The sequence below is a fragment of the Adiantum capillus-veneris genome, chromosome 15, assembly GCF_014529385.1.
Source record: "Adiantum capillus-veneris isolate H3 chromosome 15, ASM1452938v2, whole genome shotgun sequence".
Taxonomy (NCBI): Eukaryota; Viridiplantae; Streptophyta; class Polypodiopsida; order Polypodiales; family Pteridaceae; genus Adiantum; species Adiantum capillus-veneris.
Genome location: NC_140945.1, coordinates 112,221,691 through 112,242,669, shown reverse-complemented (window position 1 = coordinate 112,242,669; position 20,979 = coordinate 112,221,691). Strand labels below are relative to the sequence as shown.

At 43.3% G+C, this 20,979-nt stretch overlaps 1 protein-coding gene across 1 annotated transcript in view; it reads right to left on the bottom strand.

Moving 5' to 3' along the window:
* Window positions 1–19,220, bottom strand: part of LOC147441291 (uncharacterized) — a 114,992-nt gene extending 95,772 nt beyond the window's left edge. The window contains exons 1-2 of the mRNA XM_086483417.1: window positions 18,834–19,220; window positions 18,635–18,736 (exon numbers count right to left, since the gene is read on the bottom strand). Of these exons, the coding sequence (XP_086339543.1) occupies window positions 18,635–18,736; window positions 18,834–19,220 (489 nt within the window). The remainder of the gene's footprint in view (window positions 1–18,634; window positions 18,737–18,833) is intronic.
* Window positions 19,221–20,979: the final 1,759 nt, after the last annotated feature.

Sequence of the window (20,979 nt, the reverse complement as noted above, 5' to 3'; positions counted from 1 at the left end):
GGTGATGACAAAGCTAGCCGGATTGAGGGCACAATCTATGGCTTCAGAGAAAGAACTGACAACTCTCAAAACCACTGAAGAACAGATCAAAAAGGAAGTAGATTCTTTGCAGGCACAAAGCCAAAGGCAAAAGGAGAGAGAAGATGACCTGCAGGCCAGCTTGGCAACGGCTCTACAAAACTGTCAAGCAATGGAAGAAGTAAATCAGGAAGCAGTAAAAAGAATACAAGAAGCTGAAGAAGAGTGACATCAGCTCAGCAAGTCATTGCGCGATGCCGAAAGAGAAAGAGATAATCTGACACTACAGCTAGCAGAAGAAACAAAAGAAATAGAGGCCATGAGGAATGCCAAGGAAAAAGCAAAGATAGAACAAGAAGCAAGCCTGGATGAAGTCCTTGAGCTCAAGGACCAATTAAAAGTCAAAGATCAAACCATCCAGAGACTGCGAGCATCACTTGCTAGGGTCAGAGCTACGAGCTCGACTCAAATCATTTCTGAGAGTCAACTATATGAAGAGCAAATGCAGGAACTTCAGAAGGAGCTGACTCTCGAGAAAAAGTAGAGATTGATGATGGCTGAAGGTTCTATAGTAATACAAACAAGAATGGAGGAGGGCCAAAAAGTCCTGCAAGAAGAAGTGGAAAGCATGAAGATAAAGCTCGAGGAGGCGGAAAGAATAAACGTTGAACTTAATGACCTCCTCGTGAATATGGGCGGACAAGCTGAAGTGGAAAAGAAAACACTCATCAGGCAAATTGAGGAGTTGAAAGGCCAGCAAGGAGGAGAGGCAGAAAGCTTAGGGCCAACCGCCAATGAGGGCATCGACCTCGAAAATGTGGCAGATCCTGTGGACACACCCATGCAAGAGGAAAGCATAGCAGGATCCTCTCAAGAGCCACAGGATCTAACACAAGAAGAGGAGGAAAAATTGCGCAAGGCAATAGAGGAAGAGCTCAGAGAAACCACGAAGGAAGCCTTGGAGTGGGAGCAGAGGGTCTTCAAATCTATGACCATTCAGAAGATCGACGCCAGCAATCTTAGGCGCGAGTGGCTTCAACCCTCTCTCCCATATCCATTGCTGAAATATGAGGCAACTACAATAAACAAGCGGATCAGAGAAGAGCCAACGGTACCTCTCTACAATGCAGACACCTCGAAGCCAGAAGGAGTTAAGCTTATAGTGGATTCTCAGCCAAAGTGGAGGAAGGCTTGGCTTACAAAGTACCCACAATACCTAATCCACCTGGTAGAGGCACCTAAAGATATCAGAGACAACCTAAGCTTTTGTCCTCTACAAGGGTTAGGACGTGGAAGGCACAAGAAATTTTGCAAAGAAGCCAACCCACTTGGCTGAACTACCCAAAGCTGTCGGGCGTGAAGGCAGGTGAGAGAATAAGTGTCCAATACATGGTGAAAACCCTAACGGGCGCCATAAAGTTGTTCACTGGCTCACCTGACCTTACATGCATTATGATGAGAAAAATCTGCAGAACCATTTTAGCAGTGTTCGAGACCTTCAAGCCAAGCCAGGTGACCGACAGCATATTCTTCTTCCAAGATACATACAAATGCGCCTATGATCTGTCAGGTCAGCCTTCCAAGGAGGTGATACATGCGCTGTATCAAAGAATCATGTTTCTACCATCCTATCACCTCCAGGCTTTTGAAGAAGCATTCTATACAGGGTTCTTCACCATGAATACAGACATCTTTGGCCCAACAATGCTGAACCTACATGCCAGGTACGAATCACTGCTAAAGATGCGGGAAACGATAAGATGAAGCAGCCGATCAAGGCCATGTCGGGGACGACATGAGCAAGGAGGGAGGGAGTGTTAGAAGCTGGACACACCCCACGGCTGTAACTACTCGGAGGACTATTATTTTTTGTAATTATTCATTCATTGAGGGAAACCTGATTTTTCACCTTGTAATTATTGGGACTTACAGAAGTTTCCAGATTGTATCCCAGTTTTGATAATTAGATTGAGTAGATGGTTGATTTTGGAACTTTAGGGTTTGAGAAATTGTAAGGTATATATACCACTTTTTGACCTTAATGAAAAACCTTTTGTCATTTCCAAAAATAAGTTTGAAGTCTGTGAGTGAGCGTACTGTATACGAGAGAGAGAGTGTGAGCTTCATCTTGACGCTACGTGTGCTCCGGTGGTCGAATTGAGTGCGAAGAAGTGCAGCGTGTTGCCCCCGACGAGAGCTACGCGCCGATACCTACATTGCGTGCGTACGGTCCGGTCTTGCGAGCTCCTTCTACGAGCTTCATCGGGTGTTTGGGTGAGTATACGTTGTCCGATTTTGCATTGCAGCATATCCACACGTTCACATTGAGTAGAATTACACATTAGGCACTTTAGATTTCGGAAACGAAGACCTGCAGATTTCGGCCAGACATCCTACGTGTTTCTGACCCTGGTGTTTTGGGTCTGGATTTTGGTTCATAGACCCTAGGGAGAGCGACCTATTGGTATTGGTAGGGTCTTCTTCAAGTTCTATGGTGTTTCGAGATTGTTTGATGGGTGTTCGGCTCTAGAAAGCATTGTAGGAAGTTTCCTCTTATGCACTCTTGAAGGATGTGACTTAGACAATTGGTAGAGACCTCTGTAGGAATTAGTTAGGAGTCGGTCGAGTGTAGGTTGACACCTTATGCTTGCTTCCACGCGCCTGCGGGTCGAGCTTCGTCCTTAGCTGACATTACATGTTAGGTGAGTTCTCGCTGTGCTGACGTCCGTCGCGGCGTATCCGTCCAACACACTAGGGAAATTGGATGCTTAGTGTGTGTCACAAAAAGTCTTTATCAATCCCTACATAGGAGGGGGCGAGCCTTGCAAGTTGGGGATGAGAGAGAAACTCACACACACACACACACAAGCTCCCTTTACACAAAGGGAATGAGGGACACATGTCAGCTCCCTAGCCCAGATGCCCACAAAGTGTACCCAATTCCTATTGGATGGCCTTGGAGGTGGACCAATGAGAATTAGGCTAGAGTAAATGTAGTTTAATTAATTTAAAAACACTTAATAAAAGAACCAATAAGAATTAATCTCTCTAGAAGACTATTGGACAGTCTCCCAAGGGGACCAATGAGCATTCAGCAGCCCAATGGCTTCTATTGGCCAGGAGGCAAAGGGGTCCAATGAGAGTTTAGTTGAATTAAATAATTACCTAAAGCTCTCACAAAAGGGGAAAGGGGGACACATGTCAAAAGGCTATCACTTATACTGCTTAATTCCCATTGGCTAAGCCTGGGGAGGTCCAATAGGACTATAGCAAGAGCAAATTGGAAGGGGGGTCTACCAAGAGAGAGAGAGAGAGGGGGGGCTGATTTATGCAAGGCATTATCACACACACACTCACAGAATCTCATGTGTGAAGAAAAGAAGACTCTCTCTCCTTCTCAAGCTTTAATGGAAAGCTTACCACCTACTCCAAGCTTGTGAGAAGGGAGGCCTACACCAACAACTCTTGGCTTTGTGATGCAAATCCAACCAAGAGCCAAGCTTCAGTGCATGCTCATCTCCTCCACCATGCTAATTACTAAGCTAAGCTATGCTAATATGAGTGATTCTGTGAGGAGATGTACGTCTTTCTCGTAAGAATACTCCTTCTTCCTCTCAATCTACTCTCATACCCTGCTAGCTCTCACCATATTCGAAGGTGTGTGAGGTCTTGGGTCTGAGACCATGAGGGAATTGATGTTGTGTTTGATAAGTGTTTTTCTTAGTGCATGAATTTTCCATCTTCATTGCACTAGCTAGTATTGAAGGAACACAAAGAATTGTATTGTAAAATGTCTCTCTTGATGGGAGAAACCATAATACAAAGCCTTTTTTTTGGGGGGGGGGGGGGGGGGGGGGGGGGACTCCATGCAAATCCGGTCCTCAGCTGTTGTCAATTGCTTAATTTCTCTCTCTTTTGAAGTATTTTTCATGCTATCTAACTAGGTGTTATGCTTTTTGTTGTTTTCTCCACCCAAGCACTCTTGTTAATCTCATTAGGAATCTATTCTAATGAAATGCTCACTATGTTCATGCTATTTTCCGCCACACACAAGTTACTAGGCCATTAAATGTTACTGTTCTTTTATGGGGCGATGATGTAGAAGGGGCCTTTGCAACAGATTCTTATTTTCTAGAGGCTAAGATTTTAGAGACGCATCGGCCTCTTGCCCACCTTCTTCTTTTGCTACTTCCTCTAGCTTGCGTTTGGCCTTGCCTCACACAAAAATTTGGTCAATCTATTACCTGCGGCACTAGCCTTCATTGCTTCATCTCTGGCTTTGGAAGCAATGCCTGGTTTCAGCTTAGAACACCCATCACCTATTTCTTCTTCTTGCTGGGTATTTCATACCGGCCTCCGTTTTTGACAAAAACTTATAAAAAATCTCTCTCTCTCTCTCTCTCTCTCTCTCTCTCTCTCTCTCTCTCTCTCTCTCTCTCTCTCTCTCTCTCTCTCTCTCTCTCAGCCCATGTCAACGTGGAGTGCTACAGAGAGATTCCATGGAGGAAGTCATAATAAATTTGCATGCTTTTGGTCATCATATGAAGAAGCATATGACACATTCAATGGTTATTCATTTGCGGGAAGCAATTGCACATCAAAGGGATTTTACAAAGAGGGGGAAGCTTGTGTGGTTCCATTAAGAGGGTGATACAAATTTGGAGAATTATTTAAGGCATGATGATTTGTAGATGGAGCATCTACAAACTCTTTGTCTTTGTCGAGCTGTAGTGGTAGCACTGCTTGCCACTTGTGCATCCCTGCAAACCATTCAGGTGAACGGATCTGTAGCAAGTGTTAGAGGTCATTTAATGAAGGTGTTGAAGGTGCTGACTGCATAACAGTCACCAAAGCAACAAAGAAAAGCACGGTTTGCGATGTGGCCAATTCTATAATGGTCGCCTCTCAAGGGCTACATTGCCACCACATTTGGCATTTGTGCACATTAGTTTGATCAGAAATATGCACATGTCATGTTGAAATGTAGACCATGTTTCCATACTATCGCCGCTCTTTAACAATCTGGTGACCTCCTAGAAATAAACAAATGGAAAATCTTAGAGATATTAGGCTATACAATTTTGTTAAAACAGTGAAAGTGAAGAATCAAGAGAAATACTCCTCTTGTGTTTTGTGAAATCTCTCTCTCTCTCTCTCTCTCTCTCTCTCTCTCTCTCTCTCTCTCTCTCTCTCTCTCTCTCTCTCTCTCTCTCTCTAGGACGGTGGTGGATTTGCGGAACGTGGCTTGTCCTAAATTGTTTTCTCGGATTTGTGTTCGCTCGAAAAATATTGCTCGGGGTATCGTAAGACTTGCCGCAATATATGGAGAGCATGCATGCCAAGAATGCTAAACAGGAGGAGATTGCTAAGGCTAGACATGAGAAAAAGTTGGAAAAGGAGCAAAAATAAGTTCAATCACTTGTAGAGAAGGATGTGCGGTGTCAGCGAAAGGAGGCAGCCACTCAAGAAAACACATCCAAAAAAGATTGGGAAGTCCAGCAATCGCTTTTCGAGAACAGGATGCGAGCCATTTTGTGGGATCTCCCTAGAAGGGTTGGTTTTGAAGCCCTTGCATGCTGATCAACCTAATCATGCCAACGCACACACAAGTGACAACTACAAAAATTGTGTAGGTCTTGACAACAAGCCAAGATGTATAAGAGGCATTACAAGTATGTGGATATAAATTTCAAGGCTCAATTTTGGGTTTTTGGAAATATGGTCAAAATCAGAGGAAGTATAACAAACAACTATATTTTGATGTTGCCACCTTATGCTATTTATATCAGCTTTGTCTAACCCATCGCCAAAAACCAACGATCCACTTATCTTTTTTTATGAAAACAATTCTATGCGCAAAGCATCTATCTCAAAACAATTTGATGTAGTGAGAATTAATCTCTGACTCAAATCTATATGACAAAAAACTTTTTTATCGTGTTATCTTATGCTGCTTACATATGACTTAAACACATTGTCAAGTCAAACTTATTTACTTTGAGTTTCTTATTGATTTTATACTTTAGATTTTTCAATATTCCAAGGTCTTTTTTATTGGTTTGCAGTTTCATTTCAACATGAAAAATAAACAAAACACTCGCTCCTTTACATGACACCATGATTGCTAAGTGAGGTAAATGCCTTACCTTAAAATGTGCTACAATCTTTCAGCATTTGAAAGCTTCTTTCGATCCCTTATCCCTGTACATTGACTCTGCAAGTACAATTTTCCTTCATATAAGTATGCATACATTTTTAGTGTAAATTAGAAAGATATTAGTTGATTTGTTGTTGCTTTGCACCTTCCTACAAGTGTTGTTTTCAGTGAAAATGTATGGTAGATAACTATACCTTGTATGCGAGAATGAGGAAAACCCACACAGTTTCAACAAACACTCATCACCCTATTTCATCAAGGAATTGGCAATTCCTTAACAATCATACAAAACAAGGAATCACAAGTACATGCATTTGAAGAAAGAGCATGCACCATGAGAACACTTGGCAAAACCTCATCAAAACTAAGGTACAACTGAATAAAAGATGACGTCATTACAACAAACACGGACTTGTTGTTAGGATTGCTATCGCTGAATGACTTCTGGAATTCTTCAAAAAGGAGATGACGGATTGCCAACTCAACAAGAAACAAAGAACACAGAGATGGCATTGGGGGCTCTTGTTGGCTTCACAAGAAGATTTAAAAATTTTCTCATGTAGGAAAACGGAGTTTTTTTCAGTGTTTTTCATACAATGAATAACCCCCCCCCCCCCCCCCCCCCCCCCCCCCCCCCCCCCTCCTCCAGGCCGATGGTCCCCTGCCCCCAATCATACCTAGCTAGGTATGCGGTGCCTCCCTCGCAAAAGCTCATGATGTTGATAAGTCACAATGTGGGAATTATTGTGAGAATTTGTCCAAAAATTCTTGTGCTTGTAGGTGCAACCTTTCTTCACCTGCTCTTAGTGTTTCCTTCATTCATTTAAGTCTGGTTTTCCTGCACAGAGGAAAAACTACATAAAATTAGAAGAAAAGCTAGCATGTAGATACAGAACGCATACAAGCATGCAAGAAAACTATAATTTGAGAAGCCAATAGAATAATTTGACAGATTATTGTTGTGGCCACCATCATCTCACACTACAACATGTCGCACAAAAATCTGTGCAGGTACCGACAAAATAAAGTTAGTTTTTAAACTAAAAAGCGTTGAAATAGGCCTCGAAAGAGACGTCGGTATCGTAGCGTCGGTATGAGCATTGGTATACGTAACGTCGAATAATCCTTGAAATACGCATCGGAATAGACTACAAAATATGCACCAGTATTTCTATAGTATATTTCAATGCTTACTTAGAAGCCTGTACCGACTCTCATACTGTTGTTTGTACCAACGACCAAACCTGCAAATTTTTTTTGGGCAGAGAGGACTGGACACTAATGCTGCATGTACTGTAGCAAAAGAAAACAACCCTCTCTGCCCAAAGGAAGAGTGCACAAGCAACCACACTCCACCTACAAGCTGTCGCTAAAGAGTGAATGTATGGAAATTAGCAAAATTGTAAGAATAACATAACCTGTTTGCCATACCATAACCTGTTACCATAATTAAAACATGAGTCGAAAACTGTAAAACCATAAACATAACCTGTTTGCCATACCATAACCATTACCATAACTTGCTTGTCATACCATAACCATAACAGCCATACCATCATTGCACAACCATAACCATAACCATAACCATAACCATCACATGATTGCTATACCATCATAGCAAAACCATAACCATCACCTGATTGCCATACCATCATTCACAACCATAACCATAACCATCACATGATTGCCATACCATCATAGCAAAACCATAATCTTAAGTTGACTGTCAAACCTTGACCATAACATCTGTGCCATACCATAAACCATAAACATAAGCACTACAAAATTGTACATAAGGAAACAATCACTAAGTGAGAAGACCCTCATGGTAATGCCTCTAGTTGACGTCCTCTCCCTCCTCCTGCAGCAGCAGCAGTTGGGTCAAAAGGGCCACAAGTCCGTGCGTGTACCCATACTTCTCCTCTCCGCATGTCAGAAGGCGCTTCACGGCAACTTCCTGCAAAATTATGGTTTAATCATTAGATAAATCTTCAAATAACACATATATTATCAATAATTTAAAGCATATATATAATACTTACAAACTCATGTCGAAGCGTATCGTAGCCTCCACTCCTAAGATGTGACGCTCCAGCAAACTCTAAACTTGCTCTGGCTGCATCTCTCTGCTGCTGAAATCTATCAGGATTGTCTTGTGTCTCTCGTGCAATCCCCGTCCACTCCTCTGCATCCAACCATGCCGGCTTGGGACTGCCGTCATTGTACCTGTCTCTCACCTCTGACCAACGGAGTGACATTGTGGACTTCGCCACGCTTAAAATCCAGTTGTTCGAGACTTGATTGTACCCCTCTGCTGGCCTGTACTCTCTATGAATGGCCTCGATGATGTAATTCTTTCTCTCAAGATCGAGGTTATCCCAAATCTCCATCACAGACTGACCAAATTGAATCATACAGAGCTATTGAATCCTCTATCGCATGGCCTTTCTGACCCTATCTGCCACAACAGCCCCATCTCTGCTCTTGTACACCTTGCTAGGATCATGCTCGTGTGATCCCCAAGGTGTACGTGGTGTGCCGGCGATCGGTGAACTATCTACTAAAGAGAGTGGTGGACTCTCTCTCGGTGGTGTGGACGCATTGGTAGAACCACTACCACAGCAACCACTGCCTCCAGAAGGACGCCTACCTGGTCTTGAGGATGAACCACCCGTCGGTGTAGGGGGCACATGAGTCCTAGGCGTAGGGGGCACACTAGACTAAGGTGTGGGGCCGCTCGGTGTAGGGACCACACTAGTCCTGGGCGTAGGGTCGGCCATAGTAGGTCTAGAGGAACTGATACCACAGCAACCACTACCTCCAGAACGACGCCTACCTCATCTCGAGGATGAACCACCCGTCGGTGTAGGGGGTACATGAGTCCTAGGTGTAGGGGGCACACTAGACTGAGGTGTGGGGGCGCTCGGTGTAGGGACCACATTAGTCCTGGGCGTAGGGTCGACCATAGTAGGTCTAGAGGGACCTGCTGCCCAAAGGTGTTGTGCCATCACGATCTGCTCTAGTGTGAACTGAGATAAAAACGAGCCCATCTGCTCGGGTGACATGCCGGCCGGAGTGACAGGAAAACTAAAACTAGGAGAATATGGCTCATCGTCATTGTCCATGGCTAATCATACACAAACAACACCCACAAAATACATTAGTTTACGTAAGAAATGCTTAATCGATACAATGAACAAATCAACGAAACTACTACACAAATGACAACATCTAAAGTGTACTGTAGACTAATAAAAAGAGCTTTACAAAAGGGTTCCTAGAAAAAATCATTAGTTAATCTCTCATCCTCTATGAAATCTGATGCACCAAAGATGTCTATCTCAATCTGTACTTCTGCATCTTCGTCATCGAACTCTACTTCTTCGTCGCTCTCCACATCAGCTTCACTATTTGACACCTCATCTCTAGGTTCAAACAATTGCTCAATGTTGACATCCACCTCAAAATCTAAACTCAAAGTTGGAGTCAGTCCTGCGCTTTGTTCATGAATCACCTCTTTGACCTCAACATTTAATCCTTCACAAACTTGCTTGCTACGTGGAGCAACTTGAACGACATAGAGCCAGCACAGCAAGGTTTAGACAGATCATTCTCATCATTTTTTGTCCATAGTGGATCGTGTATGAACACAACTTGTTCACAATGCTGCGGAAGTACGAATGTATCCCGCACATATGTCCACACCCGCCTAGAGTTCACTTGAATCAATCCACCCTTGTCTTTACGCACAGTTGCATTAGGGCCACTGGTAATAACTTTGAACCACTTGACATCAAAGATAAACATATCAAACTTTCTAAAGCTAATCTTCAAGATGTCTTGGATGTAGCCAAAGTATTCAAGTTGGCTAGTCTCTGTATTCTCATCCCTGGCACTACTCCTACTTTCTTGGACGAAGCTTGCCCTAACACCGCTATCGAAAGTGACCCTTTGTTCGTCGATCCATTGCACTCTGAAGTGCTTCCCATGCGACCACAAAGCTCCATATTTGTGATACTTCAGCCACAAAATTGAAACAGACTAAAAGTTTTTAAAGAAAACTAATCTTCATGTGGAGCTCAAAAAGGAAGTTGTGAAATATAAATGCCAATCGCAACCCCTTGACATCTCCTCTTCCTCTTCAGTAATCAACACTCCATTCCTCTTTGCCTCTGAGAGTGTCGCATCTAACCACCGCCTAGTTGGAAAGTCAAGCAATTTTTGAAGATGATCTGGAAAAGGAAGGTTTCTAGTTGCACGGTTGCGCTTGAATTAAAGGCGATATGTCAAACGTTGTTGCTTTTTCCCTTCGTACCTCTCTAGTCACTTTTGCATGATGTCTGAGTTGAGAAGGCAAAATCTCATAACCTTTTCTTGCATTGTGATGTCCATCTTCCTAACGATGCCTTGTCCCTGTGGCTCGTCCCTTGTCACCTTGACGTTGACCTCAGTAGTCCACATTCGGGGCATCTCTGGATCACCAAAAATTCACTGATGAGGACAAGAGACTCTTGTAAACCCATCCTTCGGCCATGCTACCCTCGGGGCGAGCCCTTTGACGAACAAACCCCTTTAAAGTCTTCATAAATCTCTCCAAGAAGAACATCCACCTGCTATGGACCACCCTAGCAGCTGCAACTTCATCGACCACATGCACAAGTACATGCATTTGGATGGTAAGAATGTTTGTTGGAAAGTACTTCTCCACCATGCACAGTGCTTCAATAGCATTTAAGCATGCTGCATCGATGTTGTCTTCTCTTATCTCTTTTGAACTGATCCAACATACCAACTCACTAATTTTGTAGATTGTTCTTCTAATGTCATATGGCAAACAACCCTTTATGGCAATAAGATGAACTGTAAAAATTTGTGCCAATCGTGGGACTTAAGACCACTGAGATTTTCATCTCTCGTAAAAGCCCGTTTTCAAACATCGCATGCACCCTGTGGGAGTCTTGAATAAAGATATAGTCTTCTTCACTTGTTGCTCTTCTGCGTGACTCAGAACCCATGGACCTTTTGATATAGACCACTTTCCATTGGGTTTAAGTCAAGGCCATATCTCCGGCATTCGACCCACAGCATGCAGGTCATCTCTTTGGACCTTGCTCTCCCTTTTTCCAGTGATGGTCTTCCAAAGGATCTCCCCCACATTCTTGAAGATGTACATTGGGTCGAGCAAATGATTAATCAGCAAGTCACTCCAGTACGGGAGATCATGGAAATAGAAAGTCTTTTCATTCTAGGTGGCATCCAATCTCCCCTCTCCAGCCACATGTTTTTCCAATCGCTCGCTTTCAGTGGATGCATGTCATGTTTGCATATGTTTGGTCCACGTAGCTCATGTCCTTCAGGCAAAAATATACCATGCTCCTCATAAACTGTCTTGCTCAAATGCTTAGAGCGGTAGAAGCCAAGTCGAGGACCACATTTTGGACATGCATGAATGCCTGAGTAACTCAAGCTTGAAACATCACAAAATTAAAATATAAAAGCGTTGACATAGCCATGAATCACATGTGTGTGAGGGTTTTAAAGGCACTTACCTGAGCACTCACCGAAGCCTGGCCAATCGTGCATGGTCCACATGAGAATGCCTTGCACATGTACATTCCATTGTCCGATTGGTTGGGACATATCAAGCACATCGATTCCTGTCCACAAGATTTGGAGGTCTTCTATAAGTGGTGCCAAATAGACATCCATGTTCTTTGCTTTGTACTTTCCTGGGACAATCAATGATAACAACAGATGGCCCTTCTTGATAGCGAGCCATGGTGGAAGAGTATAATTAACCAGACAAATAGGCCACGTGCACCATGACGAACCCCGTAATCCGAATGGGTTTACTCCGTCCATTGCCAGACCAAAGCGGATACATCGAGGCTCGTTCTTAAATGTAGGCCAACTTTCCTCTATGTGCTTCCATGCACGAGAGTCAGCAGGTACCCGCATAACATCATCTGTCGATCTAGTATTTGAGTGCCATGTCATAAAAGCGGCTATGGACTTGCACCTGAACATGCTCTTTATGCTTGGAATGATAGGAAAGTGTCGAAGGACCTTTGCAAGGATAAATTTTCCTTGTGTGTCCTCCCTATACCTGTTTGATCCACGATTGGGACACTGTTCCAGGTTTGCATACTCATTGCGAAAAAGTATACAATCATTAGGACATGCATGTATTTTCTGATAATCCAAGCCCAAATTAGTAAGAAGCTTTTTAGCTGCGGCTGGACGGGTAGGGGGCATGTGATTCTCTTCTGGTAAGATTTGCTCATTCAACAACCTGTCGTTAGATAAACAAGTCAGCCCTTTGATCACTTTATATGAACTGTAATTTGCACTTACCATGCTTAGGATAAAATATGTTTACCTGAAAATCTCTGTGGGACTGAGGTGTCAGAACAACAGTACACAGACTGCAAATTAAGCATTGCCAACGCGATACGTAGAACTAAGATTTTTGCAGCGGCATGCGTGCAAGACTTTGCATCATCTCATCCTCTTAATCGTTGCTATCATGCCGTCGATACGAACGAGATGGCTGAGGTTGGTCCACAGTACTGTGTTCAATGTTGTCGCCTTCTATGTTGGAATCCATGTCAAAGAATGCATCCAACATCTGCTCCATCTCTACTTCTTGAAATGCCACTTCAGGTATTAGTGGGGAGGACTCAGTCGATGGCTGCTCGTTTGAAAATCGTCTTCTCTGGGATGAAGTTGGAGCAATATCTACTTGCGGAATTCGACCTTCAATCTCTAGACCATGAGATTGATAATGCAGGTCTTGTACTTGCTCTATCGGAAAGAGACCGTGATTGCATATGTGTTGGTCACAGATTTTTCATTTTTGAAAGATCTAATGCTTGCAATGCGCACAAGGACACGCCATCCTATCGTCCATACTTTATCTACCAATGATGCAACAAATAATCAAAACACTCTAGTTTTTATAACTACACACTAATAAGTACATGACAAGCTTTAACAACCTCACATTCTCTAGCCAGCCCGATCCCCGCACACCTCGGTCTAGAGGTGCACGGAGATTAGGATCACAGGGTGATAATCTAGTCTTTATTGGTCAATGACTATATATTAAAGTGCTTGAAGTCTTTGTGCACTTTTGAAGTATGATTGCATTTTTTCAACTATTTTCTGCTAGCTCTAACAACCTCACATTCTCTAGCCAGGCCCGATCTCCGCACACCTCGGTCTAGAGGTGCACGATGATTAGGACCATAGGATAATAATCTCGTCTTTATTGGTCAATGACTATATATTAAGGTTCTTGAAGTCTGTGTGCACTTTTGAAGTTCGATTGCGTTTTTTCTACTATTAATTTGACACTAGCTCTAACCTAATCTGTAATCTAACCTAACCTATAACATAAACTTAACCTAACTTATAACCTAAACCTAACCTAACCAAAGTCCATTTGCGTTTTTAGAAGTACACGAATCATCTTCGAAGTCCGATTGCGTATATTTCTACTATTAATTTGACGTTAGCTCTAACCTAACCTATAATAGTTATGCCTAACCTATAAATTAACCTAAGCTAAAACCTATACCTAACTTAACTTAATGTAACCTAACTTATAACCTAAATCTAACCTATAACCTAACCTAACCGAAGTCCGTTTTCGTTTTTAGAAGTACATGAATCATCTTCGAAGTCCGTTTGTATTTTTTTTGCTATTAATTTGTCGATAGCTCTAACCTAACCTATAATCTCACCTAACCTATAACCTAAACCTAACTTCACATAAAAACAACACAATGGTGAGGCGTTTAGCAAAACGACAAGCCATACAACTTGCCCACAATGCATATGCGATGTGGGCAAGCTCTATGGATTGCCAATTTGGCAAACGGCTCACCATTGTGTTGTTTTTAGAGTTGCGAAGCGATTTTATGGCCTAAAAACCGCTTGCAGACATATAGACAACACAATGGCAAGCCGTTGGCAATATGGCAAGCCATAGAGCTTTCCCACAATGCATATTCCTTGTGGGCAAGCTTTATGGCTTGTCATATTGCCAAACGGATGGCCATTGTGTTGTTTTTAGGGACACGAGGCAATTTTAGCGCTTGAAAATTGCTCGCAAAAATATAGACAACGCAATGGAGACCTGTTTAGCAAAACGGAAAGCCATAGAGCTTGCCCACAAGCATTGTGGGCAAGCTCTATGGCTTTCCGTTTTGCCAAACGGGTCTCCATTGTGTTGGTTTTAGGGTTGCTTAGCTATTTTAGGACTTGAAAACCACTTGCGGTCCTAAAAACAACACAATGGCAAGCCTTTTGGCAATACGAAAATCCATAGAGCTTGAGCTCAATGCATATGCCTTTGGGTAAGCTTTATGGCTTGCCGTATTGCCAAACGGATTGCCATTGTGTTGTTTTTAGGGACACGAGGCCATTTTAGCGCTTGAAAATCGCTCGCAAACATATAGACAACACCATGGCGAGCCGTTTGGCAATACAGCAAGCCATAAAGCTTGCCCACAATGCATATGCATTGTAAGCAAGATCTATGGCTTACCGTATTGCCAAAAGGCTTGCCATTGTGTTGTTTGTAGGACCGCTTAGCTATTTTAGGATTTGAAAACCACTTGCAGACATATAGAAAACACAATGGCGAGCCGTTTGGCAATACGTCAAGCCATAGAGCTTTCCCACAACGCATATGCATTGTGGGAAAGCTCTATGGCTTGCCGTATTGCCAAACGGCTCGCCATGGTGTTATTTTCAGGGCCGCTTAGCTATTTTAGGACTTGAAAACCGCTCGCGGACATATAAACAACACAATGGCGAGCCGTTAGCAATATGAAAATCCATAGAGCTTGCCCACAATACATATGTGTTGTAGGTAATCTTTATGGCTTTCCGTATTGACGAACGAATTGCCGTTGTGTTGTTTTTAATATGCGTTGTGGGTATGCTCTATGGTTTGCCGTATTGTCGAAAGTAGCTTAACCTAACCTAACCTAATGTAGCTTAAGCTAACCTAACGTAGATAAACCTAACGTAGATTGACTTAACATAACCTAACATATAAGATAACCTAACCTAACTTAACGTAGCTTAACCTAACCTAACCTAATATAACTTAACCTAACGTAGCTTAACTTAATCTAACCTAACGTATAAGATAACCTAACCTAACCTAACCTAACCTAACCTAACTTAATCTAACCTAGCCTAACGTATAACCTAACCTAACAACGTAGCTTAAACTTAACGTAACCTAACGTATAAGATAACCTAACCTGACGTAATCTAACTTATCTTATAACCTAAGCTTAACCTAAAACATAAACCCCATCAATTACATAATTTCAAAAACAACATAATTCAAAACAAGATTTTTTCATAAACCAAAACAATTTTTTTTCATAATTTAAAATGAAATTTCACATCACAAACCATAATTTCTTTTAAAGCATTCAAAGTTTAAAGCATGAAATTTTCTTTTATTAATATACAAAGTAATTTAAATGAATTTAATATGCATTTAAAGGTTTGAGCACTCACATTTGTCATATTTGAGCAATGAAAGTTGTTGTAAAAGTCCTGGAACCTGCAAAAACGTACACACAAACACAAAGTTAAACCCTAAACCCTAAACCTACAAGTAAACATGAAAACAATCTCACCTTAGTGTTATGTGCTAACCCACAAGCAAGATTAGCACTTCCGATGGCTTGTTTCGCACCAGATCTGTGAGAGATGGAGAAGAGAGCTTGAGAAAACACGCAAGAACAAGAGAAATGCGCATAGAAAGCTGGCGATTTCGTTTTTTGCAGGTGCCGTTGGTATAGATGTCAGCTTAGGCATCGGAACAGCTGTCGGAATAAGCATCGGAAAGTCCATTCGTGCTGTCATCAGAATAGGCGCCGGAATATATGTCAAAATTTTAAAATCAATTTTAAAAAAAAAACTTTGTCTCCCTCCATACATACACACACATATACCGATGCCCGCCAGTGACGCCGGTAATGTGGTGCCGGAATTTAGGTGACCTCTTGTAGTGTCAGCCCTATATCTTGGGAAGCTAGCCCCACTCACTGCACCTCACAGCTTGCACTTCCCATGCGATATATGTGGCCATCATCATCTCATCCTTATAGAACGACATTCTCAAAGTTGCATCTTTGATTGCATGTGAAAGAGCATCATGCAAAGATGTATGTGACGGTGCACGGCAAGGTGGGGATGTTGGCCAACAACTATGGACAAGGGCAACGGCCAGAGGATGGGCTAATGGTGCACGGGTCTGGAGAGCTTGGAGCTGATTGTGGGCAGCCATGGACAGGGGTAGCAACCAAAGGATGGGGTGATGCTAATAGCGCATCGCTAAATGCACACTGTTGTTGTGGCCTTGGGAGTTGGTAGGCACTACAACAACAGAGCTGTGAGGGAAGCAGGTCTCCCAAATGGCACACAGACAAAGGTGCCCAATGCTGCACCCATCTCTAAACTCACACCTACATGATTTTTTGAGGCACAAAGAGGTAGCAATGCTGGAAGCACACGCCTCAAATTAGTGGAGAGGATTTAACTGAAATTGCCATGAGTAGTTACTCGACATGTCTCGGACCGTTATGATTCTAGTACTGACAGAGACGTGGATGCATGTGAGGCCTAGTGCCACACCCCCAAAGTTTTAACACACAAAATGAAAAATTACTCAAAAAAACCACCTCAGCACATTGCCATGTCACCGACTTATTGCCATATGTAGAGAGACACGTGCGCTCAATATCAAGCCTCTACTTATCCAATTTGGACAAAATTGATGTCCACTATGCTGTCCCCAATTTGGGCGTCTCTAATATGGTTCCTCTACCCACTAAGTTGTCATAATAATCAATATCTAATTCTCCTAAATGATTTTCTCATATTAAACTGATCATTTAATGTGGGGAAGGCCAGGGGAGAAAAAGCTAGAATATTGGTTAAGCTAGCAGACCGGCCACAGTAGGGATCCAAAGGAGGGAAAATAGGGATCCAAAGGGGGGGCCATCTGCAAAAGAGCCATGTGCAACAATGGGCTAAAAAGACCCTAAGGTTCAGCCCATTAAGACTTCCAAAATGCTAAGGTTCCAAAATTCAAAGTTTGTGTCCAAAGGTCAACCCTAGGGAAAATTGGATGCTTTGTGTGTGCCCTAAAAGTCTTTGCACATCCCTACATGGAAGGGGGCGAGCCCTAAAGGTAGGGGATGAGAGAGAAAGCCACACACACACACACAGGCTCCCTTTACACAAAGGGAATGAGGGACACATGTCACTCCCTAGGCCAGATGCCCACAAGGTGTGCCCAATTTCTATTGGATGACCCTTGAAGTGGACCAATGAGAATTAAGCTAGAGTAAATCTAGTTTAATTAATTTAAAAACATTTAATAAAAGAAACCAATGAGAATTAAGTCTCCTAGAAGACTATTGGGCAGTCTCCCAAGGGGTCCAATGAGCATTCAGGAGCCCCATGGCTTGCCTGATTCCTATTGGCCAGGAGGCAAAGGGGTCCAATGAGAGTTTAGTTTAATTATTTAATTACCTAAAGCTCTCACAAAAGGGGAAAGGGGGACACATGTCAGAAGTCTATCACTTATGCTTCTTAATTTTAATTGGCTTGACTTGGGGAGGGTCAATGAGGCTTCAGCAAGAGCAATTAGCAAGAGGGCTCGCCCACTACAAGAGGTTGTGTGCTCTTGTGACGCTGTTAGCGACGGAAATACATTGGGTTTTTATAACCCCCGGCGTCGCTAAAACCGTCGCTACGAGCGTCGCTACGAGAGCGTCGCTATAGGCGTCGCTATATGCGTCTCTATCAGCGTCGCTATATAGCGACGCATATAGCGACGCCTATAGCGACGGTCTCACAGAAGACTATAGCGACGCTACAGAGCCATAAATAGCGACGCTTATAGCGACGCCCGAGAGAATATTTTTTTGGTGGCAGGGCATTGAATGCCCTGCCACCCATCAACCATATTGTACTTGATTCACTTTTTTAAAAAAAGTGCAAAGGTAAATAAGAGACCCAAAATAGTCACCCACAAGACGCATTGTTTGCAAAATTGACAATTGTACACATCATAAGCAAAATGAATTGATTGGCAAATGTAATAATGACAATTGTACAACATCATAGGCATAAAGAATTTATTGGCAAAAGGAACTGCGGTGACAAATGTAATAATATACATGGTTCAAAAAGACGTATAAAATCCGTCTCATGATACATAAGCTATGAGAAACCCTAAACTAATGCTATCTAGCTACGGCTAAACTGACGTCGTCTAGTCAGACGTCTCATCGCGTCCAAGCGGCGTATCTGTCGGATTCTGCAAAAAAAGACAATAAGACAGTTTTCAGTAAATATAAACATATAACGACATTTATAAAACAATACAAAAAATAAAAAAGAGTAAACCCTAATACTAACCATGCCGCCGCAAGAACTGAGAATGTCCATCAGGGCGTTTAAGCCCTTCCTGCCTGCGTACTCGCGCTCGTACGGTGTGGGATCACGTCCTGTCATCGACCACTGTCAAAACATACAAAGATTTCATTATGTTAGAACTAAAAAACTCATAAACCCTAAACTATCGAACATGCATAAAGAGCAATGTGAAAAGACTTACAAAATCGGCCTCAAATGATGCCCATCCACCGCTCCCCAAGTGGTGCGAGCTCCCTGCCTCTACTCGCGCTCTGGTTGCATCCTTTTGTTGCTTCCACTTGTCGGGATTCTCGCGCGCTGCTTTCTTCGCATTCTTCCAATCTTCTTTGGCCAGCCAATCTGGCCTGTTCCACCCATTCTTGATTGCTTTTTGCACTTCGGAACGCTTGTGTTTGCAGTATTCGCGCATTCGAATCTTCATCAGGTCTTCATTGAAGCGCTGATCCCGTGTTGGAACGGGAAACTCATCATGAAGTATGCTGATGACTCTGTTTTTTAAATCACTTGGTACTTCACTCCATTTGTTTAGTATATAGTGTCTAAACAGCTGAGAGCAAAGACCACGCATGCGCGAGATCACCTTCTTGCCGTCATCATCCATGATGATGCCGCCGCTGATGTCGACGGAGTAAGGCAAGCCCTCTGGCCGGTGACGCGTGAACCTGGGTGTCCCGGCAGGGGTCTCTAGCGGCGTGTCGATGGGGGTACGGACGTCAGGTGTCTCCACCGGCGTCTGGGCCCCGAAGCGAGGAGTGTCGAGTGGGGTGGCTCCTGGCGGAGTAGGTAGAGGTGTGTAGCTTCTAGGAACGGTCAACCGTGCAAAACCTGGCATAGACGGCGATGCTGTGGCTGGTGTGGGGGCGGGCAAAGAAGGGGAGGGTAAAGAGCCTCGTCGAACACGAGGCGGTGTGGAGGCATCGGTGGCGGAATCCCCACAACAACCGCCACCGCCACCACTAGAGCGCCGGTGTCTAGACGAGTGTGACGCTCATCTCGTCGACGCCGAAGCTTCGGAGCGCGCCGAATGCTCCGAAAGAGAGGGAGATGCGGATGGTGTAGGAACGCGCGATGATGCGCCAGAGCGATGACGCTCCACGTACCACTGTCTCTGCTGCGGTGACAAAGAAGAAAGAAACTCCTCATCATCCATACCTGCATTAAACACACGAATATTTAAACTTAATATTGAATGAATAGAGTAGACAATGACGCAAAGACCATTAAATACAATGACGTAATGACGCATATAAATACAATGACGCAATGAATCGAGTGATAGAAGAGGCAAGTCGAAAACAGAGCTTTTACAGCACGGAGCAAAATTGTTCAAATACAATATTTGTGGCTTTAAGAGATCTCTCTCTCATCCTCGCATAACTCAGCATAACTTCCTATATCTATATAGAGCTCTCCGTTTAAACACATATCCTCTGTTTCATTTTGTAGCTCCTCTGCATGCACCCCATATAGAGTAGTAGCATCTTGATGCTCGTCTGGCACCACCGCAGCGGCTTCTGATTGAGCATCTTCTCTAATCTCCTCCATTGATGTCGTTGTGATTGGCACATGGTAGCCTTCATACGTCCTTGCACTACGAGGGGCTACCTCTATGACGTACCACCAGTTTGATGTAGACTTTGTAGGATGAAATACTACCTGCCAGAGCCACATAACTTACATGAGAGCTTTCAAGCACATAACTTGTAAAAGGGGGATGTTAACTATTTATATACTTACTTGTTCACAATGCTCGGGTAGTACGAAAGTGTCTCTTAGGTCAGTCCATTTCTTAGTAGAATCCACCTCAAGAAAACCAGACTCTCCTCTACGCACAGTAGCGTTGCGACCCTCCATGATTATCTTGAACCATTGCACGTCGAATAAGTCGACAAAAAATCCTCTGTAATCGATCCTCAAAATCTCTTGCAGCGTGCCGAAGTAAGTGAGTTCCGCCACCACAGGATCTGCATCAGAGGAACGTTGTTCAAATTTTGCCATGATTCCACAATCTTGAGTAAAACGCTTTTTGTCAATTCGTTCCACCCTAAAATGTCGACCTTTACACCATGCTGCTGTGTATGACTTATACTACAACGAACAAAGATTATGAGTGGCCGTTCAAACGTTTATAAATAAAGTCACTTGCTAGTCGTACATTGCAAACTTACCTTGGTCGCGCAACCCCGAGAGTACTCCCACTCTTCTTCAGTCACTTCGTCACCGCATTGTTGTGCGCTTTTCAATTGGTTGTGCAACCATCTTAAGCTCATGAAGGTTGGTAGGCTCTCCAGAACCGCTGGATAGTGCATCGGTGGTCGTCTTCCCCG